The 27954-nt window shown below is 40.3% G+C and overlaps 1 protein-coding gene across 2 annotated transcripts in view; it reads left to right on the top strand.

Annotated features, from left to right (window-relative positions):
• The window catches only part of tbc1d22a (TBC1 domain family, member 22a), a 118684-nt gene that overhangs the window by 16007 nt on the left and 74723 nt on the right, over nt 1-27954 (top strand). The window contains exons 6-9 of one of the 2 annotated variants that reach the window (XM_044021724.1): nt 6156-6226; nt 17439-17567; nt 20856-20918; nt 27668-27782. In XM_044021724.1, coding sequence (XP_043877659.1) covers nt 6156-6226; nt 17439-17567; nt 20856-20918; nt 27668-27782 — 378 coding nt within the window. Of the gene's footprint in view, nt 1-6155; nt 6227-17438; nt 17568-20855; nt 20919-21433; nt 21500-27667; nt 27783-27954 lie in introns of both variants that reach the window. The other variant, XM_044021723.1, reaches the window with a different exon arrangement.

A 27954-nucleotide genomic window follows, 5' to 3' on the forward strand; every position in this document is an offset into this window, starting at 1 on the left:
GGCAGGTGTGTGCGGTATTCACATGTGTCAACCTGTGTGTTGCCGAGAACCTTGTGGTGTTTTGCCCCAGTGGTCGCGCTCCGTCTGAATGCTGCCTGAATAGTGCATGGCTCCGGCCCGCCAACCATCTTCTCTCCTGCTCCTATCTGCTCCTTGTTCAGCCAGCAATGACTGACAGCACCTTCTCACTTCTCCACAGTCTTCTATTCTTCTTACTGGCTCCCTCATAGAGAACCATGCAAATAGGTAGGCAGACTGAATGACAGGCAGGTAGACAGTTGTGTGCAGGTTCATTTTTGCACAATTACATTCAAAATCCCGCATAAACACACACACGTTGTTTGTAGTAAGAGCTCTTACTCGCTTTCAAAAGCTCTTCTAGCCTCGTTGTTGTAGTCCACTCAGGAGGCAAGCATTCCATTATTGGTGTATGCATTACACATATGGTGGCACATCATTGTAAATGCACCATTTATGTACAGTGGAGATAATTATCTAACTTCCTAAAATTCTTAAAGGATCCTTAGTTCCATTAACATTAGCAAGATTGAGTCCTATCATCACATCCTGCCCCTCTTTCATCATTGTCACTGAACATTTTTAATTAATTATTTTTATTTTTCACATTTACGGGTAAATTGGCATCCACTCCACCAGGTAGTTAAATTTAGAAGCTGTTCATTTGTCATCATATAAACAAACCACTACAGCCACCATGAAAATGTGCCTGTATGGCAGCAGGGATACTTGCATCACTGCTGTGTGTCTATATCCATAAGGTCAGAGCTGCAGTTGGACTTAAAGTAAAATAACCTGCCTTAAAGTAAGCCTTTATTCCAAGGCTGGGTTTTTTAGTAAGGCTGCAAGGATTAATTGACTATTAATTTAATTTTGGCCTCTTAAAAGTTTTTTTGCACCATATAACAAAGAATTTATTTGTCAGCATTTTGAGTTTTGGGAAACACTAACCAAAATAAAATAAAAGCTTTTCTTACAATTTATAGACCAAACAACTAATCGATGAATCAAGAAAATAATTGACAGATTAATCCATTATGAAATGAATGGTTTTTTGTTTTTTTGAAAAAAAATTTGTAGTTGTGAAAACCAAGTTCCAGTTTCACATTATCTGTCAGTTTAGGCATGGACTACAGCAAAAGTGTGTCCATGTAGCTGAAATGTTAAAGAAATGGTGCTGTGACCCACATGTAAGTGGTCCAAATCCCCATGCAGGCCGAGAGAATCTGGGCCAGAAAGGTGAATAAGACACATTCTCTGCTCTCAGCAAGTACTGTACACTTGAGGTGGCCTTTATGAAGACACCCAATCCCCATCTGGCGCACCAACGCTGCTGTAGGCAAAGGTACATGAGTGACTGCAATGGGAATTTCCACATTGTGTTGTGCCCCTTCCTTTCATTTTAAACTACTCTCTGGCTGAGCAATTCCTTTGCTTTTATTGCTTGGCTAAATAAGTTTTAATGAAAAGAAATTATGATATTTAGTTATATTTTGCCCCCTTAACATTTCAAGAGTCATTGAGCATTCATTACCTACGAGGGTCCCACATCAGAACAGCCGTTGTGGGTGTTCAACAGAAGGTACATGGTGTCCTAATCACCCCCTGTTGTCCCCACCTTAACTCCAGCCAAGACAAAGTGCACCCGTGTAAGTTCATGCATAATGGAATACAGTAGACATGCAGAGGGAAAACTAGCAGCGGCTGCCCTTGAGTTGCACATTGCCGATGTTACAGGTGTTTTCATGCTGGGTAGGAAAAGAGATTCCTCCCGACTAATTCCCCCGGAGGTCTGTGCTTACCAGCATATTAAACGTCCTCATTCCCGATCACACCAATTTTAATGCATGTGTAAAATTACGTGATACTTTATTGGTCCCATTAGGAAAATTGGGTTGTCTCTTGTACCCATGTGCATATGTATAATTTTAAATAATTGCCTGGTGAATTGACTGTAACTGGAGTTTTGGCTTAATGAGTTGCTGCTGCATTGTTTGTACTGAGACCTGTTGAAGAATTAATTTTGGATGTACAGATTACTGCATGTAGGGAGAGTGACATCAGTTGTGGTGCTTGTTTGCACTGTTTTCTTTATTCTCTGGGATCTTGTTGCCTCAGAGGACAGCTGCAGAATCCTTTTTTAGGCACATTGTGATACGTACCCACCGAGCAAAAAGAGATACATTTCTTTTTTTTTTTTCTTAAATGTTATAGAATGCCTTTAATTTATTCCAAAGATGCAAAGACTTGGCTGCCTCATTTATAATGCACAAGGTAGGCCCTAGAGAGTCAGATATGTTTTCTGAGAGATGAGCTAGGCTTTCACTAATGAAATGACATCTGCAATTTAGCCTGAGTGTCAGCGCTGCTCACATCGCCCTCGCTCTCTGTCTCTGCCCACCCTTGGAAATGGACTTGTATTCTACAGAGATGATTTCTGAGGAATTAGAGCTCAGAGGAGTGCTGCTGTATGCTGTAGTGAGCATTTAGGAGAAAGTGGAATAGATGCATTTCCTTTGAGAGTGTATTTGCATTAGAATAAAGCGTCACCATGGAATTTATTTCACAGATGGATTATGGATTATATGTTTCCATGAGGGGATCTTTTCTCAAAGCAGCCTTTTTAGCCTGGGACTAATTACAATGTGTGAAACTGGAAGAGTATGGTGAGACATTATTTATCCTGGTACAATTTACAATGTACTCTCCCACTGCAGAGTGTCAGGGCTCTGCCAGTCAAACTGTAGGTCTTGGTCATCAAACTGTGGATTCTCCAGTGGTCTGCCCGGCTCTCTGCTGTAGAGAGTTTGAAATAGTCTGTGGTTTACTGCAAACCATTTGATGTATGGGCATAACATGCACAGTCGCTATTGCTGGCCACATGGCGCCAAGTAAATATTTGCTCCTTGCCCTTTCCACACATTTACACATGCCCACACAAGGAGCCTCTGCAGTGCACACGTTCATTCCTCCACAAAACCATTCTTAGAAAACCTCTGACCAGAGGTGAGATCACCACAGCATGAGGATGAGACCATTAGCCAAGTTGTGCCCCACGTTCCTTCTTCACCCCTCCTCTGTACTCCCCCCCCCACGGCGAGATTAATGCCAGGTAGGGGAAATATAACATAGTTTAATTAAGCCCAAGTCCAAAAGATTCATGGACTAATTTCTTTGTCTGACAGTGCAAATGAAGGTTCAAAGGGTGCAAGGCATGAGGAGAGACACTCTTGACTCGCCGTTAGGAGCGTAATGAATGTGGAGGTGCACACAGGATAACGATTTCACCCTGTTGGACTTAAATGAATTCTGCTGAAACTGCTCTTCAGCTGCCCTGCTCTGCACGTGTAAAAAGCAGATGTCGCCGTGAATGGCCTCGTGGTTCAGTTGTGTAGGTTTGGCTGCAGAGATTTCAGAGATATCAAAAATGGGGAGCTGTGAAATAAAAATATATATTTATATATATAAAAAAAATACTTTTTTGAAGCAATCAACAGTCACAACTCATTACTAGGTGTTTCCTGAGCTTGGAAACCACAATGGGACTGGCAGCAACTCCAGTGCATAGTCAGGCTGTCACTTTTTTTCCCTAAATCATGCTTGAATGAAAATAATGTGACACCATTCCTCTCAAAAATTTTAGATATCCCCCCGAGGTGGGTGCACACACGCACGTCCACTAAAACAAACAAGATGACATAATTTAAAAACAAATAGTCACGTGACGCTGATCACGTGTTGTGCAGCTCATCTATGAACAGCTTCAGTGTTAGCCCACTTTTTCAGTATGAATACAGACTGTGAAAGGCCTCCTAATTCCTTCATCAGTACATTCAATGGTTTCTTTTCAGTTAAATTGACATTGAGGCCTTTATTAGACATGATCACACTCAAGATGGTAAGTGTCAAGACAGACTAAAGTTGATTTAGATGCAGATGATTCTATTGCATACATCAGAAACAGATGCACACATGTCCATACACTGCCCTCCACTCGCTGTGAGCAGAGACGGAGAGAATCCACCAGCAGTACCTTTACCTTTTGTTACCTTAGTCATGTCTGAGAGAGTTTTTTAAATCTTTGTTTTAAGTGCAGTTAACTACTGCACAGTAGGCCTTGGGGTAATCGAAACCTTCCCATACTGTGGTCGTTTGACAGCCTCCAAACCAACAGAGCCATGCTGTGCACTAGATCACTGTATTGGATTTCTATATAATTAAAGTCACAGGGGACAGGGTAAGAGAGAACTTTTAAGTGGAAGATGCACAGGAACTATAGGGAATAAATAGCTTCTCCCATCAGTTGAACAAGCTCTAATGCGTTTCACTCAATTTAGCCAATGGACTTAGCCCATTCCTGTTTAGGTGATTGCTGTTTCCTATTCTGCTATCTGTCACTGACTCTTCATTGCATTTGCCTTGAAGAACAGGCAAGGCAGAGTCATTTGGCAGCACTAATCAATACTGTTCACTCTCTGTGAAGGGCTTATCAATTTTAGGCCAGTGCCTGGAATGAGAGTCAAAGAATTTGGCTTATTCATTAGGTACATTTGTTACGTTTTTCTCTCTTTCCTTTTTTAACCTCCAGAAAGGACAATGCCATTTCATTTGCACAGAAATCAATTTTGCCTCTTCCCCTCATTCTTGGAATGCAGGTAAAACAGTGGCAGTTGCAATTACAAGTGAAGAAATTTCCATTGTGGATTTATATTAGTCTCCGTTTGGCGGTGGCAGCTTGTTTTATTGAATGCTAATGGGAGGTTTGTAGAGTTGAAGGGCCTTAGAAAAGAGGGAGACCTCTCTGTGAATAATGGATGAGTTAATGTCAGTGAGAACTCATCCCGCATCCTCGGGCTCCTTTTAAAAAAAATAAAATAAATAAATAAAAAAAAGTGCTGAAGAACACAGTCATCTTTAATAACCTGACCTCCTTCGTGAAGGTAGATAAGGTCACTCGGCAACAATTCACATGATCTGAAACGTGTAACTGGGCCACTACGTCATAGCCAAAAACATGATCCATGGCACTGGGTGTGGACATCAGGGCAAGGCCTTGAGCGAAGGTCTTATAGAGGCTGTGAGACAATACACAATGGCCTTTGTCTTCTATTTATGAATATGATCTCGTCTTGAAATCAGATCCTACACCTCGTCTGCTTTTTACATTCCATCGACTTAAAATGGGATGAAACAGAAGACACGGGTTGCTACATACCACAAGACAAAAGCATTGTCATTGTTATATCATTGCTAATCCTCGCACCCAACTGTCCTCTTCTTCTGTGGATGCGTGTGTCTCAGAGAGAGAGAGAGAGAGAGAGAGAGAGGCACGCTTTGAATGTAATCTGTAGCACTTTGTAGCTTTCAGCTATATTTTCTGGGTCTTCTTAGACCCAAAGGGAATGACTCTCTTCCAATTTAAAACTTCAATTTGCACTTCTCCATCACATTTATTTTACATTACAGCCCACCGGCTCCGCTACTCAGCCCGAGGAGAACGTAGTCAATAATCCACTTCTATCCCATCATGTAATTTCAGTCAAGGGAGAAAAAGACAGACAGATGAGAGGGGAAGTTAAGATAGTGAGGATATGGTTGGATGACAAGTTGGCAGACTCTGCAATTGGTTCAATGGTTAAATAAAAAGAACTCGCTTTTCCACCCAAAAACCTTTTTGTGAGGATACATTTGTGTCCTTGTGTAAATTGATTTTTTTTATTTTAGGAAGTCTCTACTTGTTAGTTTGTGTAACAGATCACTACAGTTTGTACTATATTATCTTCCCCTGTGCCTCAAATTGAAACAACTGCATTAATAGGGATGAATTAAATTGGAAAGTTGAACCATCTTACTTCATAATCAAGATGAGGACATAAATTGTCAAGTAATTATCAACATCACTGTGTGCACTCGGCGTGTGTGTGTTTGCTACAGCCTCATCATATGATTGTGCTACACAGTTAACAGCAAAGGTAATGGACATGTTTGAGATACATGCTGCATCATGTCAGTTGTCTGCTTCTGCCACCCACAGACTTTATTATGTAATGCTCAAAAACGGAAGCCATGTCAGGGTAAAAAAAACAAACCTCTGTGATGAATTCTTACATTACTTTTGTCTATTTTTTTTTTTACAGAGGAGCTGCGGAAACTCAGCTGGTCTGGAATTCCAAGACAGGTCCGGCCGATCACATGGAAACTCCTTTCAGTAAGTACAAAAACTGTACATTCAAACACCAATTCCTAAATTGTGTTGATTATAGAAACACTCACAAAAACATTTAAATACTAAAGGACTCGGAGGGAAAAAAAAAACCCCAATGTGACCTCATTCATAAACCCTCAGAAACGCAGATTAATCAAATCCACACAATTGCACACAGATAAAATTGCACAAATAAACACATTACCGATGATCTCGGGCACACGGGCGTGCGCACACACACAAACACACAAAGTTGCTGTCATGTTTTATCACCGTACCCCCTCCCTTTTTTGATTAATGAAGACTGGTAATAGTCCTGCTCTTTTTTTTTTTTTTTCAAACTTCAGTTGGGAAAATTAATTGCGAGGCACAAATAATTTATTCATGAGAGGCGCCGTGTGTTTACTCATTAAGCCATTGTTGTGGAATACAGCTCCTAGTCTGCAGAGAGAACACTGGCTTTTTGAGCGCCATGACTCTTCCATTAATTACTGCACAATACCTAATGTGCCGCAGAAAAGATGTCATTAAAGGAGTGTGTGTGACTGTGTGTTTGTGTGTGTGTGTGTGAGTTTTTTTTTTTTCTTTGTGGTAGGCACCTACTGGGTGCTTTAACCATTAACGACTGCTTTGTTTAGCACTCTAGTGAAGTGATGGCTCATAGCACTGTATGAAATCGAGAAACGCTGGCTACAGTGTCGGGAGATATGCTCAGGGGAGAGTGGGAAGAGGAGGTCACTCTTACTAATTTAGTGCACTGTTTGTGTGTTTTTGGTTTTTTGGGTGTTTTGTCTTCTCTCAGTAAATATGCTTGTAAAATAATATATGTTTATGTGTGGTATGCGATAAGGATGAAATATCAAAATCTCATGTCCATGGTATCCATGGTACAACATTTACTCATAACATAAGTCCACTCATACCTAATGAATGAGATGATTATTTTAGGTTTTGTGCAACTTAAGCTGTTATTTATTTTTAAAACGCTAGTAATGGCGGTGATAGCGTCACGTTACTCTTGCAATTAGCGCCACTGGATCATCTGTGTGTTCCTGTGTGCGTAACGTGAGCCAACTGGTGACTTCTCGCCTGGGGATAAAGCTGGCGCTAACTAACAACCAACAACAGTGCGACCAACAGCTTGAATCATGAGCAGCTTGAATGATGCACACATTATTTTCAGAGATTACCAGGCAGTGCGACTTCCTCACTCACTCTCGTCCATACCCTCCCTTTGTGCTCTCTCGTTCTGTTGGGCACTTGGTCTTTGGATTGTTGCTTGTTGTCACATATGACAACAATCCACAACAGGATGCACCATATTGCTGTGCATCTGTGCAGAGTGTAAACGATGATGGATGCTACGGTCAACGTAGTTCTCACTATCTTCCTCTTATAGTTTGATACCACCACAGGGCACTTCTGTCGTTGTCCAACCATGAATTGGACAACATTAACAATCCCTTTTACGTCCCGAGAAACACCATGGTGAACTTGGGGGGAGTTGTGAAGCACAGCTGGCCTGTGATTACAGCTCGAGCACCTCTTCCCTGTAGAGATAAAACCAAAAAAAAAAAAAAGGAGGCAGCAGAGGTGCATGGGGATTTTAAGATGTGCAAAGAAGTAAGAGTTCTACAAAAAAAACAAAACCATACAGAAGTAGACAGTTAGAAACTATCCTCCAAAAGTTTTTCACAGTTGTTTATCAAATTGTAGCCAAAAAAGTGGTGCTGACACTGGAATTTAAACAGACCCAGATTAGCTCTGTCTCCCTGACGCCAGTCTTTACCCTAAACTAAGATAATCACACCATGGCTTTAGCTCTACCTTATTTTTTTCAGCAGACATGAGCGAGTAGTGTCTGAACTAATTCTCAGTAAAAAAAAGTAAACAAGTCTATTTGGCAAAATGTCAAAAAAGTTATTGAAAGTTATATTACTACCAACATTCATAGAGTCTAAAATATTCACCCTTTTCTAACATTTAAAATTTAGCTGCACTTCGGGTCTTTATTAGGTAAATCATATGATACGTGCGCTGCCTGAATTATTATAGTAAGTTAACTTGGGACTTTAGAAAGTCTCAAGAAATTACTAACCTCAAATATTTTTCTCTTTTCTATACCTCGGGCTTTTTTGTCTTTTAAAGGACAAAAGAAACCTTCAGTCTGCTTAAAATGCATTGGTCATTTCAAACTGGTAAATCCATCTTTCTTTTTAATGCTGCAACGTTGCATAGCTTTGTCCCTGGTGGTTTACTTTTTTATGACCATGTCCCAAGTGATAAACAAGTATTCTGTATTGTATTTAAAAGTCTGAAAAAGTTGCAATTTATCTTGGTAGAAACACTGTACGCTCTCTTTTTTTGTTCCACATTTGTCTTTATGCCGTAAATACTGTTAAATACACAACCCCTGAAGCCCTGAAGCTCCCAAAGAACCCATTAATTTCCCTTTAGTATTTCAGACAGATTCAGTTTTATTTCTCAACTTTCTTTCTGTTTTGTAAAAAAAAAACCCCAAAAAAAACAACAAATTGCCGCATTGGCTACCAGACTCGCCACCACAAATTCAAATGCACCTTAACAAATTAACAAACTAGCTGTTTGTCCGTGAGGGCACTTGAGTTCAGCGGACTTTAAATAATAACGCTTGGAGCTATTTTGACTACCTAGGCCACAATCCCGGACATTGCGATCGATTTGTAGGTCCTAAAGTAAACCCAAGGTTTGGCTTAAAGTGAAACGTGTGCCACGGTGTCAAAAGCTCCCAAATCATCTGAAGTTTCATAACACTTGACTGCCTTTTCTGTCCTGTCTGTGGTGTGACCCAGTGGAGAAATAGATAGGAGGGATCAGTCTCGAAAAATCTATTCGCCGTTTTGCACACACACACACACACACACACACTCACTGAGACTCACAGCCAATGGTATTCCATAACCTTGGCAGAGGCACCTAATAAAACTTCACTCCACTGGTGTCCCTTGTGCCCTTCTCCTGCTCACTAGTGTGCGCCAACTTATTTGATTTCCCCTCCAGCAGGCATGCTTGAGCTCCGCTTTTCTTTACCTGACAAAGATAAGACACAGTTTTACCCACTGTGGTCAGATGTGTCCCAATGGCCTTCATTTACCACCATGTCAAAACGTGTCGCCCTCTTTTTAACCAGTGTGGAAATTAAAAAAGCAGTGCCGACTGCATAGCTCTCGCCACCTCCATCCATATTTTTTTTTTTGGGAGCTGCTTGCCCACAGCCTCAGAAACACATTCGATTGAACCCTGTGTTATTTCAGAAATAATACCGTCTTATTTAATTTGTTTAAAGAGCACTTGGTGTCCGAGCCTGAAGCAGAAAGGAGGAAATTAAATGGATTTTGTGCTTTGTGAAAGAATGTCAGCCTGTGGCGATATGTACATTTGCTAATGGAGTGTGGCTGCTAAATGTGAAGTAGTGGGAGAGTGGAAAACTAACTGGCTGTGGAAATATTGATAAGGCTAAAGTGTTAGATGAGATCTATTGAGGAGCAGTGGCGGCAGGGACAGATTTCGAGATTATTATGTTAAACTGTTAACCTGCAACAGTATGCATAATCGCCTGAGAGAAAAGAACAATGTGATTTTCTTTTTCATTTGAGACAGACTTGTATTTGACCTCAATTGGCTTGCAGTGTTAGAATCATCTCTCGTCTCGCTGGAACATTTTGTACCCTTCTCAGTCTGTACCGGTCTTGTGTAGTTCATGAGAAGAGGAGGATCCACTGTTACCACTCAAGACATAAGTAGATCCCTTTTAATCAGATCCAGGAGTAAAAATGAAAGATGACACCTTTGTGAGTGTATATATTTGGGTTGTATTGTAGCTCTCTACATTTAAAGCAAATTAAAAATCTTAAATAGTGAAGATGAGTGAACTGTTGCATCGCACTCTGTCTGACACTGACCGATTATTTCACTTTCAAAGTTAAAAACCTTGATTTTTCAATGCCTTCTGTAACCAGGAAGTAAGATCACATTCACTGTAGTATTGTGATTATTATTTAGTTTTATCAGGTTATGTGTTACACTTAACACTGAGCGTATCGCAGATGACACGTTTGCGTAAGCACATTTTGTATTACCGTAATGACGTGGCGGTTTATGCTATTGGAACAATAATAATAATAACGGTCTGTAAAAACCGAGAAGTTGCCCGTTAAAGCCAATTTCACTTGCGCTGTTTCAGGAAGCCGGTGAGTCAAAGTCACCAGAGAGGAAAGAGTTGGCCCATTTTGGCCTGTTTTTGGACACTGAGTCAAAGAAATGTTATTTTAATTTTAAATATGTTGTTATTAACACACAAAATCTGGTGTTTGTGTACAACTACAGTGATTTAATTTATTTTATTTTTTAAAATAAAGCATTTTGTTTTTCTTGATTATAAATTGTTAAAACAGCATTTTATCATGCAGTAAATTGTAAATAACTGCCAGATATTAAAAGTTATTCTGGAAAAAGGGGCAAAAGCACTTAGTTACAGGACATCTTTGAGGCTTAGATGTTAGAGGGTGAAAAGTAAACCTCATCTGTGGCATCAGGTAGATAAGGTCATTTTAAATGGACTCTCGTTTTAATAAGGGTTTGGAACTTTGAATAAATTTTTTTTAATTCCCTACTATTACACATGGTTGTTATGGCTAAAAATATAGAAAAGCTAAGGGTTATTAGTTTATGTCATGCACTTCCTGGCTGCTTATAGATATCAGGAATTTGGATAAAAAAATAACAGTCTGAACACGTGTGCATCAATTTGAACTGTACACAGGAAGACACTCCTTGCTTGGCTGTTGTCAAACCACTCAAACCAATCGAGGATGCAAAGTTACAGAGTCAGAAAGAAAGTTGAGTCAGAAAGTTCAGTTTAGTTTGTTCGCCTTTTGCTGAGCCGGGAGCAGGACAGTTTGTTTCCAGACTGCTCTTCCAAGATGATGCGCTCCTGCTAAGTAGAAATCAATTTACTGCAAGGGGGAAAAATAAAATTTAACTCCCCAAATGGATTTCACAAGCATATTTCTCCTGAACGTTGACTGATGTGGATGATCCATTAGACAGAAGGAAAGGATTGAGTAGTCGATTGTTGTAATGGATAATGAAGAGATGCACTTTCTGTTGACTGATAAACAGCAGGCAGCACCGTTGAAGCCCTGCGGTGCCACATTTTGTACGAGTGGCAGTTCTCTCTGAGCTTTCATGCTCTGTTTGATTTTAGCCTCCATCTCTCTCCCGTAGACCACTTATTTAATGGAAATGATTCACTCAGGTTGTCGGATGAGTCTACTTAAATCGTGAGTTACTTTTTTTTTTTTTTTAAAGTCTGCGCTTTTTGAAAGAAAGGCGTATCTTCCTGTGACGGCACTCTGACCAGATCAGTGGCCTCTGATCAGTGGCCGGCAGTGTGGCGACGTCACACCAGAGAAGGTACTAAAAAGGCCGCATGTAGAGACAAACAACCATCCACTCTCACACCTATGGTCAATCTAGAGCAGGGGTGTCAAACTCATTTTTGTTAAGGGGCCACATACAGCACAATTTGATCTCAAGTGGGCCGGACCCATAAAAATAGTAAAATAATAGCATAATAACCTATGAACAACAAGAACACCTTGCTTTTTTTCTCCTTTGTTTTACATTTAATGAAGGATATTTTTACAAAAGATGAAGTATCTTGAGAAATATAAGTGAAATTTCAACAATATTGTGCCTAAATGTGCTATTTACCCATCACACTGGCTCTATAAAGGCACAAACATTTAGTCACAGGTATCTGGGAAAGATTTAGATTGTAATCGTAGTGTGAAATTTTAACAAATTCATCCTGTGGGCCGGATTGGACCCTCTGGCGGGCCAGTTCTGGCCCCTGGGCCGTATGTTTGACACCCCTAATCTAGTGAGTAGAATCGAGTGTCCACTTTACCTTATCCCCATGTTGCATGTTTTTGGACTGTGGAAGGAAGCTGGAGAACCCAACGAAAACCTACACACACACGTGGAGAACATGCAAACTCCATGCAGAAAGGCCCATGTTCCGACCGGGTCACGAATCCGGGCCTCCGTTCTGCTAAGGCAGGAGTGCTAACCACTACACCAACTGTGTGGCCCAAATAATACAACCAATAAATTAAAAGAAATGGCTATTAGAGATTATAGAGGATGACAGTGTTAAGAGCAACAACATGGTCAGCTGTAGTAAGAAGCTTAGGTTTCAGATTTGTTTCATAGGATTCATCAGGCCACAGATATGAGCAGCAGCCGGATCTTTCGAGGCTTTTCAGAACAAGCAGTGAAATCTTAAAATCTATTGTGAAACTCATCGAGAACCATTGAAGGGCAGCAAAGATTAAGTGTTTTTTTTGTGATGTGGTCTGTTCTTTTTATAGAACACAAAGGCAGTGTTTCATATTGTCTTAACTTCACATAACCTATAGATTGAAGGCCTTTTAAGATGTATTGATATGTCATTAAGTTAGGATTTGGAGTAGATGGACCACATGGCAAAGCAGTATGAATGGAATTCTAGAGCCACATCGCTGATGCCAACATGAAAATGGAAAATGGAAAAAGAAATCTCTTCTGTGAGGGCATGCATTTCTTCATGAAATGTTATTGAAAAATAGAAATTGGAAGGATAAATAACGGTAAACTGAAAAGTTAATAATAACAAAAATATGTGCACTGGCCATCTGAATTGATGCAGCTCAAGTGTGTTTATATTCTGAAGAACTTCTTTATATCTCTCCTCTCTCAAAGTCCTATAAGTACTTTTCACGATTATCAATAAACTGACGATGTCTTTGACACAGTTTACATCCATCCACCTTATTTTCCTCAAACTCCTGTGTGTGTGTCCAGCTGCAGTGTGATTGACCTCTACTAAGCTGTCCATTAACCTTCAACACACACCCACTCTCTCTCTCTCTCTCCCCCCTCCCTTCATTTGGCAGAGTTCACCTCCCACTGGAGCTTGCTGCGTTGTAGCTGACCCGTTGTGTTTTCGGTTCGTGTGCGTGCACCGGGTGTGTTTGCGCATGCAGCCGTTACCTCACGTGATGATGCACGGCCTTTTTGGCAGACTGTGAATGTGGGGGGAGAAAAAAAGTCCCCGTTAGTGTGACCGTCTGGCTGACTGGCACCAGTCAGGGAGGTGGGGCAGTGAGTTTGGAAGCGTCTGCCTCCTTCAGAGTGATTTCCTTCTTTCTTTCTTTTTTTCTTCTGCAAAGATTCTTAGGGTCAGTGACTGGAAACAACAGATTAAAAGAAAAAGAAATACCTAAAATGACGGATGTGCTGAATGAGGATGAGAAATGTGAATGTGTTTTAGGGCTGCACGATTCTGGGAAAAAATATGAATCACAATTTTTTTTGAGGGCCACACGGTGGTGTAGTGGTTAGCACTCTCGCCTTGCAGCGAGAAGACCCGGGTTCGAGCCCCGGTTGGAACAAGGGCCTTTCTGCATGGAGTTTGCATGTTCTCCCCGTGTGTGCGTGGGTTCTCTCCGGGTTCTCCGGCTTCCTCCCACAGTCCAAAAACATGCAATGTGGGGATTAGGTAAATTGGACACTCTAAATTGACCATAGGAGTGAGTGTGAGAGCGAATGGTTGTTTGTCTCTATCTGTGTGGCCCTGCGATGGACTGGCGAACTGTCCAGGGTGTACCCCGCCTATCGCCCGATGTAGCTGAGATTGGCACGGCACCCCCCGCGACCCTCTGGTGGAGGATAAAGCGGTAGATGATGACTGACTGACTGACAATTTTTTTGCTTAGAATTGAGATCATGATTCTCTGGTGCGATTTTTTATTTTTTTTTTTTTTCCTACAAATCGATATGTTTATTAATGTTGTAGTGGCTTAAGTAGAGCTGAAACGATTCATCGATTATGAAACGATTACAAAATGAATCCTCAACTATTTTGATATTCGATTCATCGGTTTGAAGCTTTTTTCATGATTAAAACAAGTTTTCTGATTGTTTCAGCTTCTTAAATGTGAACATTTTCTTCGTTGCTTTGCTGCAAAAACTGAATAATTTAGAAATTTTTAAATTTTTTCTGACATCTTATAGACCAAGCGATTACTCGATTTATCGTGAAAATAATCGACAGATTAATTGATTATGAAAACAATCGACAGATTAATCGATTATTAAAATAATTGTTAGTTGCAGCTCGAGGTTTAAGTGACATTTGGCGTGTTTCCACTAGCTCAACTCGTGACGTCATAACCAAGGAAAACGCATGCCGTTGTCAGACTGCCGTGCACTGGTTGGTCAGGGGCACAAGAATCAAACCGAACAGTGCCGAACAGTAGATGAATTAAAAAGACTTGACAATCCTGGGTTAATCTCAAACATTTAGCAAGGAAATGTCTAAAATCTCATCATTTAACAGATGAGTCTGGTGTATTCAGCGCTGCTGAAAGCCTGCGATCACGAGTGGCGAGCCAAACGCGAACCCTTTTTCGGCTTAAGCTCGGGTCGGGTGGTTTTGCGATTCTCGTCACTACCACCTGGGTTTTCATCACTATCTGCACTATGGATGTGCCGCACTCACTCAACGCTGCTGCTTGTAAACTCTGTAAACGCTGCGTTTGGGGTGAGAAACTCCGAGAGGAAAATTCGGATAAATAAAATACAGAAGAATCATTGACATTTAGAAATGAGATCACGTATAGCAGTTAATCGCAATTTTTTTTTTTTGCACAATTTATTGTGCTGCCCTAACATATATATTGTATAAATATTAATGTGTGTGTCTGCAGACAATCTAATCCTCTCAACTGTGTTTCTTTTTCGTCTTCCTTTCTTTTTAAGAAGTGAAAATGAACAACAGAAAAAAAAACAACAACGTTTTGCTGCTGCTCCTATTGATTTTCTTTTTGAGAGTTGCCAGACATTTATAGTTTGTGCGTTCCTGTCTGCCTCGGTAGCGTGTTTATAATAAAGTCATTGCGAACTTCCAACATCAAGAGACGGCACACTCGTGACGGAGACAGAAATGCACACCCACACGCGGAGGCAACGTCAGACTCTTAAGGTCTGTTATTCATGTGAAGACTGTCTTTGTTGGTGCAGGCAGACGAGAGTATTATTTTGATTCTGATGATTCTATTAAAGTGTGAGGTGTGTGTGTGTCTGAGCTGCAGCCAAATGTGCTCTCAGAAAAGAAATGTTCAGCTTAAATTTTCAGCAATGTCAAATCAGTGTAAGAGACAAAGAGACGAATGAGAAGTACATATGAATACAAATGTGCTTAAAGGTATGGAACCCATTGAGATTTGAGGAGGGACATTTTAAACAGCCATTACACTCTGTTGGCAGCACTGATCTGCTGTGTCAGTGTGTGTTTGTCATTCACACTCACTGTGTATCTCCGGTCATTATGTTTTCCACTGAGTTTGTCTTTTAAGATCTTAAAACAACACATTTAAAAAAACAAATTATTCTCAGTACTCATCAGGACTCATCTTTACATGCGTAAATGCTGCAAATATTATTTTACAATCGAAATGGGAACAGGATGTTTGGCATTTGTGACACAGTATGCATCGGATATAGATGCTGAAACGGTGAAGTAAGATCAATTTCACTGCATGTTTTTGCTGCGAACCGTGCGCAGTTAGTCGTAGAAATCTGCAAGAGGTCGCTCCCAAAGACGAGCCGTGCACCAGTAATTAATAGGGAGATGCAAAACAGGCGTGATGAGGGAAATATTTTATCCAACCATCAACATGCTCTTCATCAGTAGATAGACTGGATGACTCATCACATGTACAAAAAGTGCCATATATACATGTGTGGCATTTAAAATACTTCTCACTAATGAAAAATACAATACAAGTATTACAGTTCACATTTTATGCCGTAGGATGTGGGTCACCAGAAGACCGATCGGCCAAATTAGGGATAAATGGCTCCAGTGTCAAAAGCTGCACACACAAAATGTCTACGCATGGCACACGAGGCGTCACAAAGTCTGTGACAGCTACACGGGGGACCTTTTGTAGGAAGAGGAAGACAATCCAGGGTTTCATCACAGGGCCATGTTTTGAGGGCCAGCAGTCATGTTTGAGTTTTGTTTTGAAGTTTTTAACTTAACAAGCCTCCGGTGCCAACTCTCGCTTTTCTTCTCATTGCATAAGCCCGACTGCACAAGGAGGGTATAAACTTTGAGGAAAGTGTGTTCAAAAATGGTCTGATGCATAAAAGGAGTAGTACCTCCCCTAAGAGGAAGTGCATCATTTATCAATTCTACATGTCCAGTGGTGGTATTTCGTTTTTGATTGGACTTGGCTAATGTCCTCAAAAACCGGTCAAGGCTTTAGAACAAAAGATTCAAAATGAATGCTCATTAACGGTGCTATGCTGTTGGATAAGTAAGCGAGAGACAGACAACATGAAAGGCTGTGCGGTTTCTGAAAAGATGGTCTGACTGAGTATCTATAGAACTCAATTAATGAGTCCCATGTGAACGCAACTGGAATCCAGACAACGCATCTAAACAGACTAGTGTGTTAGTTTACTTTGCACTGTGATTGGTACTGTGCCACAAGCAATGAGAAATATTTAGAGTTCATTACGGACCTTTTTTAAAAAAAAACCAAAAAAAAAAAACCCACAAGGTTTATGTATTAATAAAGGAATAGTTCCACAGATGAAAAGCCATGTTAATGATTTGTCATCTCATCTTTCTGTAATCTGCATAATTAAAAACAAACAAACACCCAAGTGGCACTTTAACAGGCAGTGACGGTATGTGCAAAATAAATAAATAAATGGAATATTGTTGTTTTTGCTCTTTGGAGTTATATTAAATTGTAACAATATCTAATCTGGTAAACTGAGTTATTAAGATGAGAAACTCAGAGCCAGACCAGGTTTTTTTTCCAGTCTCTAGTCTGCTGGCTTTTACTCCATATTTCTCATGCAAGTCAAAATTGATATATACATATATATATATGTATATATCAATGCAATTTCTTTTTAAAAGGTTAAAAGCTGGTGACGCATTTCCTATTTTTACTTCACCTTTTGAGTGTAAGCTTCCAAATCTAAACTCATTTCAGTCTTGAAACCTCTATTTTATTACTAGATTCTGTTAGATGTAGGCATAATATTTTACATTATCTTGAATGAATTTCATCTTAAATCTCTACTTGTTTGTGTTTCCCCCACTTTCTCTCAGGGTTACCTGCCAGCCAATGCAGAGAGGAGAGAGAGCGTCCTACAGAGGAAGAGACAAGAATATTTCGGCTTCATCCAGCAGTACTACAACTCCCGCAACGACGAGCACCATCAAGACACATACAGACAGGTATATACACAGTTCTCTCAAGCACATGCATATTCATTGTAGCAATTCTCTGATGTGTGTGTGTTTAATCATTTCTTTATACATTTCTTTATTTATTTATTTATTTATTTTAAAACACATTTGATTCCAACAGCTTAAAGGACAGAATGGAAAAAAAAAGGACAACAAATAATTCTGTTTTCATTTAAAACACGTGTCAAACCGGTGGCCTGGGGGCCACATGTGGCCCTCCAATCAATTACATACGGCCCGCCAACCACTGTGCGAGGTGATGGAATAGAGACAGAATATAAGACTAAATGTATTTGCCGGCATTATTATTATTACTTTTTATAATAGTAATAAGACATTCGGTTGTTTTATTAAATGTATTACACTCAACATGAAATTACATATATTTAAGCTGTTTTAATCACATTTATCCTCGTCATTATTTGCTAAATTTTCAATTTAATTCTCTGTTTTTGTGCATCAGAAATATGTTTTTATTGTGAATCATTTTATATCAAAACAAGCAATTTTACTTTGCAATTCTGTCTAATATAATGAATATCTTATATTGACCACCGGCTACTAAATAGTTGTTTTTTCCACCTCTGTCGGCCCCCGCTAGACCAGACTAGATCCTCAATGGCCCCCAGGTCATTTGAGTTTGACACCCCTGATTTAAAACAACAACTTCATGTTTGTACTGCAGCAGAGACCCAGGGCACAAAGCTGTTTATGTTTATATGTTTGAGAGCATATGTGTTTTGACGGATTGAACCTTGCACAAAGGATTAGTAGAAATGGTAACTTTGGGACAAAAAAACAAAAACGTCTCTTTTAAATGTGTTTATTTTCTTATGTCCTTCAGTCTCTCTCACTCATTGCTTGTCTGTCTGCCTGTCCGTCCGTCAGCCTGGCAGTTTTGTTTGACCTCTGAATGGACTCAACCCACATCAGGCTTTTAGAAAAGCTGCCTAAATAACATTTATATTTCACTTTAAAAACAGCGTCTCTATTTCTTTCTCTAACTTCCCCGCACACTCTTTCTTTTCAACATTTCACTACTTCCTATTCATTTTAGGCTGATAACAGACATCAAAGTGAGCGGTCGATAAGCAAGAATACACATCTCTCGCATTCTGTCCAATTTTCTCATTGATCTGCTCTACACAGTGGCAGGAAGCTGGCATATATTGTTTTGATGTTTGTTTGGATCACGTCTTCAAAACCTTTATTTTTCTGGACAAATTCTGTTCATTCCATCACTGTTTAGATTGTTAGGGTTTTTTTTGTGTGTGACTTTGTATTTTTGCTTTGGCCCTCAAATTGCTCATTGTTGTCTGTTATCACTGTTAGTATAGACCTCATCTATATGTTTATCTATATATACAAATGTCTCACACTCTATGTCTATGTTCATGTGGGAGGGTTTATTATTATCCATCATGAATTTCCATCTGTCCTTTGTGTATTTGTTTATGTTGCTGGTTACTTGCCTAAATAGCTTGTGTAGTGTATGGATGTAATTAAATGTGTTTGGATGTAGCTACTGTAGAAGTCCCTACTTACATTGCTGCTGCAGTTTAATTCCACTCAGAGATGAAGAGTTTTAAAGGAGCCATATGAAAGCAATTCATACGTAATTTCAAATTTATCTTACTTAACTCTTGTTGCGTAGCATATTGACCCTTTTAAAAAGTAAAAAATGAGCTTTGCTATGTGTGTGTGTATATATATGTATATATATACATATATGTCTATATACACATACATGAATACATATAAATGTGTATATAGACATATATATATATATATATGTGTATATATATATATATATATATATATATATATATATATATATATATACACACACACACACACATATACGTGTGTACATATATATATAAAAAAGAGTTGCCTACTTGGAACTCCAGAGAGCAGCCCATTGAAAAACCCATTGAATTTGTCACTTAATCTTTACACCTAGTTTGATGTTAATGAGTCTCTCATTTACTTTGTCAGTCTGCCAAGTTATGCTTAACAGATTGGATGCAGGATGCTGTTGTCTTATGCAGCCTTGTGTAGCCTTTAGTGTTATTCCAGTTTAGATTCAAGCCACAATTGAACACAAATTATTCCCCTGGAGCTCCTTTGATAGTGAAGTTGTCGTTACAAGGAATTTATACGTCGCAACAATGAAAATATTTACCCAGGTAAGATGAAAAATAAAAACATGATTCCCGTCGACTGAACGTAAATGAAGTCCTTTATCTTAATTAATGTGAGAAAGACTAGTCAAAGACTAGAGTCAAACAATTTAACGCTTTACAGTAGAGTAGTAACAACAAGTGACAAGTATTAGCTTGACGTAAGCCTATAGCAGTGACTCGTGGGTCATTTTGACTGGCCTTTTACTCGAGATTTTTTAATAACACAAAAAATGTTGCTGTGATTCATTTATCAAGGACATATATTGTACAATGTTGAATTTACCTTTTCAAAATAATATTAGCTGCTAAAGATTGGCTGTAAAAATAGTCAGATATGTATATTTAGCACTAATCTGCTCTTTTTCCTTTTTCTGTTGTGAGTTGGTAGTTTGTCATCTTTATAAATGTAGTCCTTGTGTAAAAGGTTTTGGAGAAACTGGCCTATAGCGATTCTCACTACCAAGCTTGGAATATACATAGTAAAACTGTAGTACGATACAAAATACTTAATCGTCAGAACAGCCCGAAACTTGTCTTGCATCACAGCAGCTTTGTTTACAAAAACATGTAGGACAGAAAGAAAAAAAAAACCAGACATTAAACATTGCAATCCCCCCAATAACCACAGACATAAATATGCACATTATAAGATGAGCAGAAGATAACTTTAAGGCGTTTAAAGCTCCTTAAAGTTCCATATTTAGTTTCAAGGCATTTTATCTTAACCAGTCTCAACATTTTATTATGGTAGAATAAAGTTTTTCAACTGGTTGACCTACATTCTGTGAGAGGAGTTTCATTCGAAGTAGTATTTTGATTTCACAGCAATGGGCAGACTTTTAATATTGTCTTCTCATTGCTACACTGTTGTTGTTATTATTACCAAGCTTGAAATGACTTGAAGATGGTATTGCAATAATATGACTTCCCTCCCACGCTTTTATTTTGTCAAACTTTTGTGTCACTGTTCTGTAATGTTAAGTATTACTCTGGATTAAGTGTATTGACATGTGCATGACGGGGATTTCTACATTGGCACTTTTGTGTGTGTGTGTCTGTCTAACACAACTCTCTCCCATGTTACTGTTAGATCCACATAGACATTCCTAGGATGAGTCCCGAGTCTTTGGTGCTGCAGCCAAAGGTGACAGAGGTAAGGCGGACAGAGCAGACAGGACTGTGGACAAAGCTCAGTCCCTGCTCCTGTCAGTTAAAAAAAAAAGAAAAAGAAAAGCCACACACCCTCACAAAGCCGTCCACCTGTCCAGTTTGGAACATTTCAGCTGGCTTGGCTCCCGGCGCTGTCCCCCTCATCCGTCTGGCTCCCTCCTCTGACGATTCTGTCCCTCCTGTCGTCCTGTTCGTCTGCAGGGTGGATACTCTGAAATGGTGTAAACGTGGTCTCACATGGCACATGAAAACTACATAGAAATGCACATACACATACTGTGACAGAGACACATAGACACACCTATGCACACTCAAGACCACGGCTGCAATCCATTTCAGATCACGGCAACCCCTGTTTGCCTTCAATCAAGGACATCAATCCACTAACTGTTGCTCTCTCCCACTGTCTCCGTCACTGTCTGTAATGGCCAGATCTCTGCTAACCTGCCTGATGCTTCAGTGTTTGTCTCTTTTTTTTTTCTGTCTTTCTCTCTGCAGATTCACATTGACATACCGAGAACTAATCCCCTTATTCCTCTTTTTCAACAAGCTTCTGTCCAAGAGGTGAGATTCAGTTCCAGTCTCTCAAAATGTCCCCCCTCCCCTCTGCTGTACACCCACACACACCACCTCACCCAGCAGGGTTTTCCCCTCTGCTGTCAGGCAGATAGGGGTCGTAGCATCAACCAGTGACTTGAATCACATTAAATGACAAAACTAAGAAAAAAGAAAAACTCCATCAAGGCACAAACAAAAATGGCAGCATGGGGTGTGTTAATGGCATCAGTGGGGGGTCATAATGGTATAATCATAAAACTCAGTGAAGGAAAATTGAAGATGTCAATTTATTTTGCTGCTTCGGTCTGCCTAGTGTTAAAAATGGGAAAACCCTCGCTTCAGCACATTGCATGGACTGGCATGGGAACACAAACACACACGGACATTTAGTAAGAACACATACAGAAACATTAAACCATACCTACTCTCCTGCATGTGACCCGATCCACACAAACGTTGATTCTGTTTGCATTGTTGTTCCACTTTGTTTAGCTTTGTTGGCGCTGCTGAGCATCCGTACCGCTCTGTTGTCATGAATCGAAACGCACAAATTCTGCTCTGACGACACTCGTTGTCCATATCTCGCCGGTGTTTTAGACTCTTTAAAAAAAAAAAAAAAAGAAAGACAAAACCTTTGGAAACGGTGAAGCAGTTCCTGATCAAGCTGTCTATAAGAAGATAGCGCTTAGCCGCTAGCTAACGTTACCTAGCTGGCTATCATAAAGCCTATGTCACGCTGGATGGTGTTCTTGACTCATCACTAATGCCAACTATCTTTGATTTTATGACATATATAGCTTACTTGTTGCCATATCATAGACCAAATATAGACTAAATGTTGAATACTTTAGTACTTCCCCTAAAGTGTGATGCTTAAAGAACACTTCAACTTCTACTGAAGTACTTGTACTTTTACTCAAGACTTGGTCTCTAGTACTTTATACATTATGGGCGCAGATTATGTCCGAAACCGAGTTCAAATGCTCGTCTGGACACGAATGATTTCTAATCTATAAATACCATTTTTAAATAAATGAAAACATAGTAGCAAAAGGATAAACTGTTACTGCGGTTTACTGTGTTGCTTGGAATATAAGAAGTCATTATCTTATAGGCCCTGTGAGCATTAGGTTTGATAATATTTATCAGTGGTGGTTAGGGCACACGACCAACCCTTTTCTACGTGAGTTCCTTTTTTAGACAAGAGAGTTGTTTAAATCCTTAAAATGTAAATGTGTTCACTTGTGTTTTGGGGTATAATAAACTACTTAGCATGTGCGTAGGAAGCGTGTCTCATCAGGCCAGAGGGACTATCAGAGCGCCTTCCTGATGCAGCTTAACACGGAAATTAACTTGACGCCATTCATATCTACGAGGTTAAGCTGATCTTATTATTGCAGTGCTTCTGGGAGGTCCTGTCATACACAGAGCCACTGGCTTAAGAAGTAGAGAAGTGGAAACACTGATAGCGAAATCCCATAATGAGGTGCAGGCTAATGAGGAGGCCAATACTCTGGCCTGCTCTGTGTATACACCTACACACAGGTGTGGGCAAGAACACACACTCACACTCACCTACCCACTCTCCTGAAACCAGCGCACCACTACTATATTATGCATGTTTACACACATTATTAAAGGGAAATGGAAATGAGAATTGCTGCTATAATCCATGCACAAATCTGCGCACATGTACAAGAATATTAATTCATACACTCAAAAATACACACACAGTGCCCCAGGCAACACCACCTTCTGTTGCCCCCGTCTTGTACAGGATGCAACCAGGGAGGTTAGGAAAGTAGAAATAAGATCAGACAAGGTCTAGTATCTCATGTGCAGCCACTGTATGCGTTCTTTGTATTTTTTTCTTTTACCTCATTTTGCCTTGTGTCTCTCCCTCCCATCCCCGCACACCTCTTTGTTTTCCAAATGAAAGCCACTGGTGTGCTTTTATATATTCAAACGGAGTGCTTCTTATATATTTTGGTATGCAGTAGACTCCAAAGGCCTCCTTCTTTATGTGTGTTTTTTTCCGTGACGGCACCTGAAAATCACCTCTGCTTCATTTCATTAACTTGTTTGTCTCAGCCAGCCCTCCCTCTCTCCCTTCCACCTTCCCTCCCGTGGGGCTCGCTGAGATTTTTGTCGAGATGGAAAGCAGTCAACAGCCTGTTCCATTTCAGGGAGAGATGGATAATAAAGCAGTTGCGCAGAGATTTTCTAAGTGCTTGAGTTTTTCTCATTCCAAAGAACAATACAGGCTTCACAAGATTTTGATAATCAGCAATTACAAGTCCCCGACATGAAAAGAAAGCACTTACTCATGGCTCCAGATTCTGATTACAGGCTGAAAGAGCAGGATTCATCACTAAACCACAATGTCTGCTATATTAAATCTCCAGTGCGGAACTTCTGTAGCCCCCCCGGAGGAATTCTGAGTAATCACCAAAACACTACCGTTGCCCAAGTGATCGCACACCGCCCTTACCCTTCCATTACTCAGTTGCTGGAAGTGTTTATCCTGTCAAACTGCTGAAACTTCATTTTTTTTTAGCAGTAGAATCTACTTCCACATCTTCTCATGGGCCCTTTCAGCCACGCTCGAACCACTATTTTGCCTTTTGGCTCAATCAGCACTGATAATTATTTGACTGTTATAGACATTCATTTATATTATTATTATGCTATGCAGTGCAATTATATAGACAGATTTTGCTTTTACGTTAAAATTATTTAACTTGGTGTTAACTTAAATTGAAGTTCCTAATCTTTTTAATTAAATAATTTGGAGTCTGCTCCTTTCTAAAATTAGCCCTATTGGGGTCTTAATGGTCTGGAGCTCATGATAAGTGTACTGTAGATCACCTGTTCTAAAGATTATGATAAAGGATTTTAATTCATATGACATCAAAGCTGAAATATAACATTTCTTGGCTTACACCACCATTCATTGCCTTCAATGGTCTGTAGACTGACATAAATAAAAATATGTGACGTCATTCGACTCGGGCATACCGGAGCGCAGGGCATACCGGAGCGCAGGGCATACCGAGTGGCCCTCTTCCCCGCCGTTACCAAAGCAGTCGGCAGTAAGTTGTAGTTGAGTTGTTGTAGTTTGAATAAGAATGGAGTCTGCTAACATTGACAAACAATACTCTCCCGGCATAACACAGACACTTAACAGAAACCCCACAAAAGCATAACAAGCAAAATAAGTTTTCTCAAGCTCTGCTCTGTGTACATTTTGCCTCTTTGACTAAAACAATGAAGGCAAACACACTCGCTTGGTATTGAACCCCCAGTTCTAAAGTGCTAGTGCTGCGTCATCACAACAGTAACCAAACAAAGTGCCGTCTGTCACCACAAGGGACATTTAAGTTGTTCGTTGAACATGATTTACAAGAATCTGCGTCTTTTGTAGGGTTGAGCGAGCTTTGGTTAAACTTGAAGACAACAGTTCATCCATGTTTTCAGACTGTCACATACAAATGTCCCCACACAACAACAACTCTAAATCAGTGGGCGGTTTCTTTACTTAGATGTGGGCAGGGCAGTGAGTATGTGAGTTCATTCATTGTTGTTGTCTGTGCAGGTGCCAAATGTGAAATATGTATGTCAGCTTTTGAGGTTGCATGAAAAGAAAGCACCATTACTCCCTTGCTAGCACCAGCATCTCTCTTTTGTTTGATGGATGGGGCTTTGATAAGGGGAGTGGAGGTGTGAAGTGTGGAGGCAGGTGAAGGAGGTTCAAGGAAAAAGTCTTGTGAAAACCCAGAGAGAGTTGCATCTTTCCAGTGGAGCTGTCTTAATAAATAAAAATGAAAGCATTTGCGTGCACAGCTTTCCAAAAGGCGACATTGTCATGCTTATGTTTTTGTTCCCCGTAAAGCAATGAGGTATGAGGTTATTTAGAAAGTGCCAGGAACATGACAAACACCACAAAAATAAGAAAGTGCTTCATGGGTGTTGCACGGCAAGGTGAGAGAGAGAGAGAGAGTGTGTGTGTGTGTATTTTGGGGAGGAAAAGCATACGCTTACTAGAAAATGAAGCTGAACATCAAGCGTCCTCTAATTCACTGGGGCTGTCAGCATTAAATAGCCACCCATAACCAAGATGGAAGTGTTTGCCTTGCAAAAAAATATGAGGAAGTAGGGAGAGAGGAAGGGAGAAGGTAGAGCAACCAGACTCGTGGGGGAAGAGAAGGATACAGACTGAGTGGAACTGGAATTGCTGTCTTGTGCCTCCACTAAACAGTCAGGTTCCAGGAAATATGATCACAATCTCCCCATCTGTTACTGAGTTATGATGTAATGGCCTGGAAAAGAACATTACGATGACGCAGTAAAGTTGAACCTTAAACCTTTTAATATAGAAGGTTCACCACTTTGTCATTTTATACAATTAGACATTTGTCATACTGACAACATGTAGCCTAAATGAAATGTGAATAAACACACGCATTAAGCTTTGAATGCGGCATTGTAAATTACCCTAACCCCAGGGTGCTAACCCTAACCCTATGCCTACAAAGAGTACTACAGATGCAGTATTTGCTTTAAGAATGCTGGCAGAGAAATACAGAGAAGGTCAGAGGGAGCTGCATTGTGCCTTTGTAGATCTGAAAAAAGCCTATGACAGGGTGTCGAGAGAGGAACTATGGTACTGTATGAGGAAGTCTGGAGTGGCAGAGAAGTATGTTAGACTGGTACAGGACATGTATGCCAACTGTGAGACAGCAGTGAGGTGTGCTGTAGGTGTGACAGAGAAGTTCAAGGTGGAGGTGGGACTACATCAGGGTTCGGCTCGGAGTCCCTTCTTGTTTGCGGTGGTGATGGACAGACTGACAGATGAGGTTAGACAGGAATCTCCATGGACTATGAGGTTTGCAGATGACATTGTGATCTGTGGTGAGAGCAGAGACCAGGTGGAGGAAAAGCTTGAGAGGTGGAGATATGCTCTAGAAAGAAGAGGAATGAAGGTTAGTCGCAGCAAGACAGAATATATGTGTGTGACTGAGAGGAACCCAAGTGGAACCATGAGGCTACAGGGAGTGGAGATAAAGAAGGTGGAGGATTTTAAGTATTTAGGGTCAACAGTTCAGTGCAGTGGAGATTGTGGAAAAGAGGTGAAGAAACGTGTTCAAGCGGTGGGTGGAGAAAAGTGTCAGGGGTAATGTGTGATAAAAGAGTATCAGCCAGAATGAAAGGAAAGATATACAAGACAGTGGTGAGACCAGCAATGCTGTATTGTCTAGAGACAGTGGCACTGAGGAAAAGGAAAGCAGAGCTGGAGGTAGCAGAGATGAAGATGTTGAGGTTCTCTTTGGGAGTGACGAAGATGGATATGATCAGGAATGAGTCCATCAGAGGAACAGCACATGTTAGATGTTTTGGAGATAAGGTCAGAGAGGCCAGAATGAGATGGTTTGGTCATGTACAGGAAGAGGGATAGTGAGTATATTGGTAGAAGGATGCTGGGGTTTGAACTGCCATGCAGGAGGTCTAAAGGAAGACCAAAGAAAAGGTTTATGGATGTAGTGAAAGAGGACATGAAGTTAGTTGGTGTGAGAGAGGGGGATACAGAGAACAGGGTGAGATGGAGGAGGTTGATTCCCTGTGGCGACCCCTGAAGGGAGCAGCCGAAAGGAAAAGAAGAATATCATAAAATTATTATCATAAATATTCAACCAAAATAGTAAGAAATGATAAAATACCAAAATGCAAAATGGAATTTTAATATCCACGTTTGTATTGTAACACCCAGGCTCTCGTAGCAAGATTGTACCCGTTTAACTGCTTTCCTCTTCACCAGCTTGGCATGCCTCAATTGTTCCAATTCCTCCTTTCCACACTCTCCCTCTAATCTGTACACTCACATGATTTAAAGCTGCAATTTTAACAGCCCAATATTTGAAAGTTTGATGTTTGGAATAATGATTTAGTGTCTCTTTTAAAAAGAAAAAGTTAAATATTTCAGTGAATGTGAATCTGCCATTTTGCACAAAGAAAGATGAGCCAGAGACGGATTATACAACAAAAAGATGTTTTTTTTAGCTCATACACAACAGAGGGACTTAGTGCCTTTCTCTGTAATGTAATGAAACAATCATCTCTGTCATGTAAATGTGTTTTGACTTTTTGCCTCTGTGTGCATGTTTGTGCGTATGAAAGATTTTTGAGCGGATCCTGTTCATATGGGCCATTCGCCACCCGGCCAGCGGCTACGTGCAAGGCATCAACGACCTGGTCACACCGTTCTTCGTGGTCTATGTCTTTGAGTACATTGGTAAGTGTTCCAAACACTTTAAAACTCTTTTGTGCTATGAAATGGGATTACGCTGCTGAAGTGAGGATCAGTCTTGCCTTTGTGCCGCTCACCTGCTCAAAGTGCTGCCGTCCGCTGTGCGGAGTGAGACCGTGTGACAGGCAGAAGTGGCCTTTCACATACAGCCTCCAAA

The sequence above is a fragment of the Solea senegalensis genome, linkage group LG3 (genome assembly GCF_019176455.1).
Source record: "Solea senegalensis isolate Sse05_10M linkage group LG3, IFAPA_SoseM_1, whole genome shotgun sequence".
Taxonomy (NCBI): domain Eukaryota; kingdom Metazoa; phylum Chordata; class Actinopteri; order Pleuronectiformes; family Soleidae; genus Solea; species Solea senegalensis.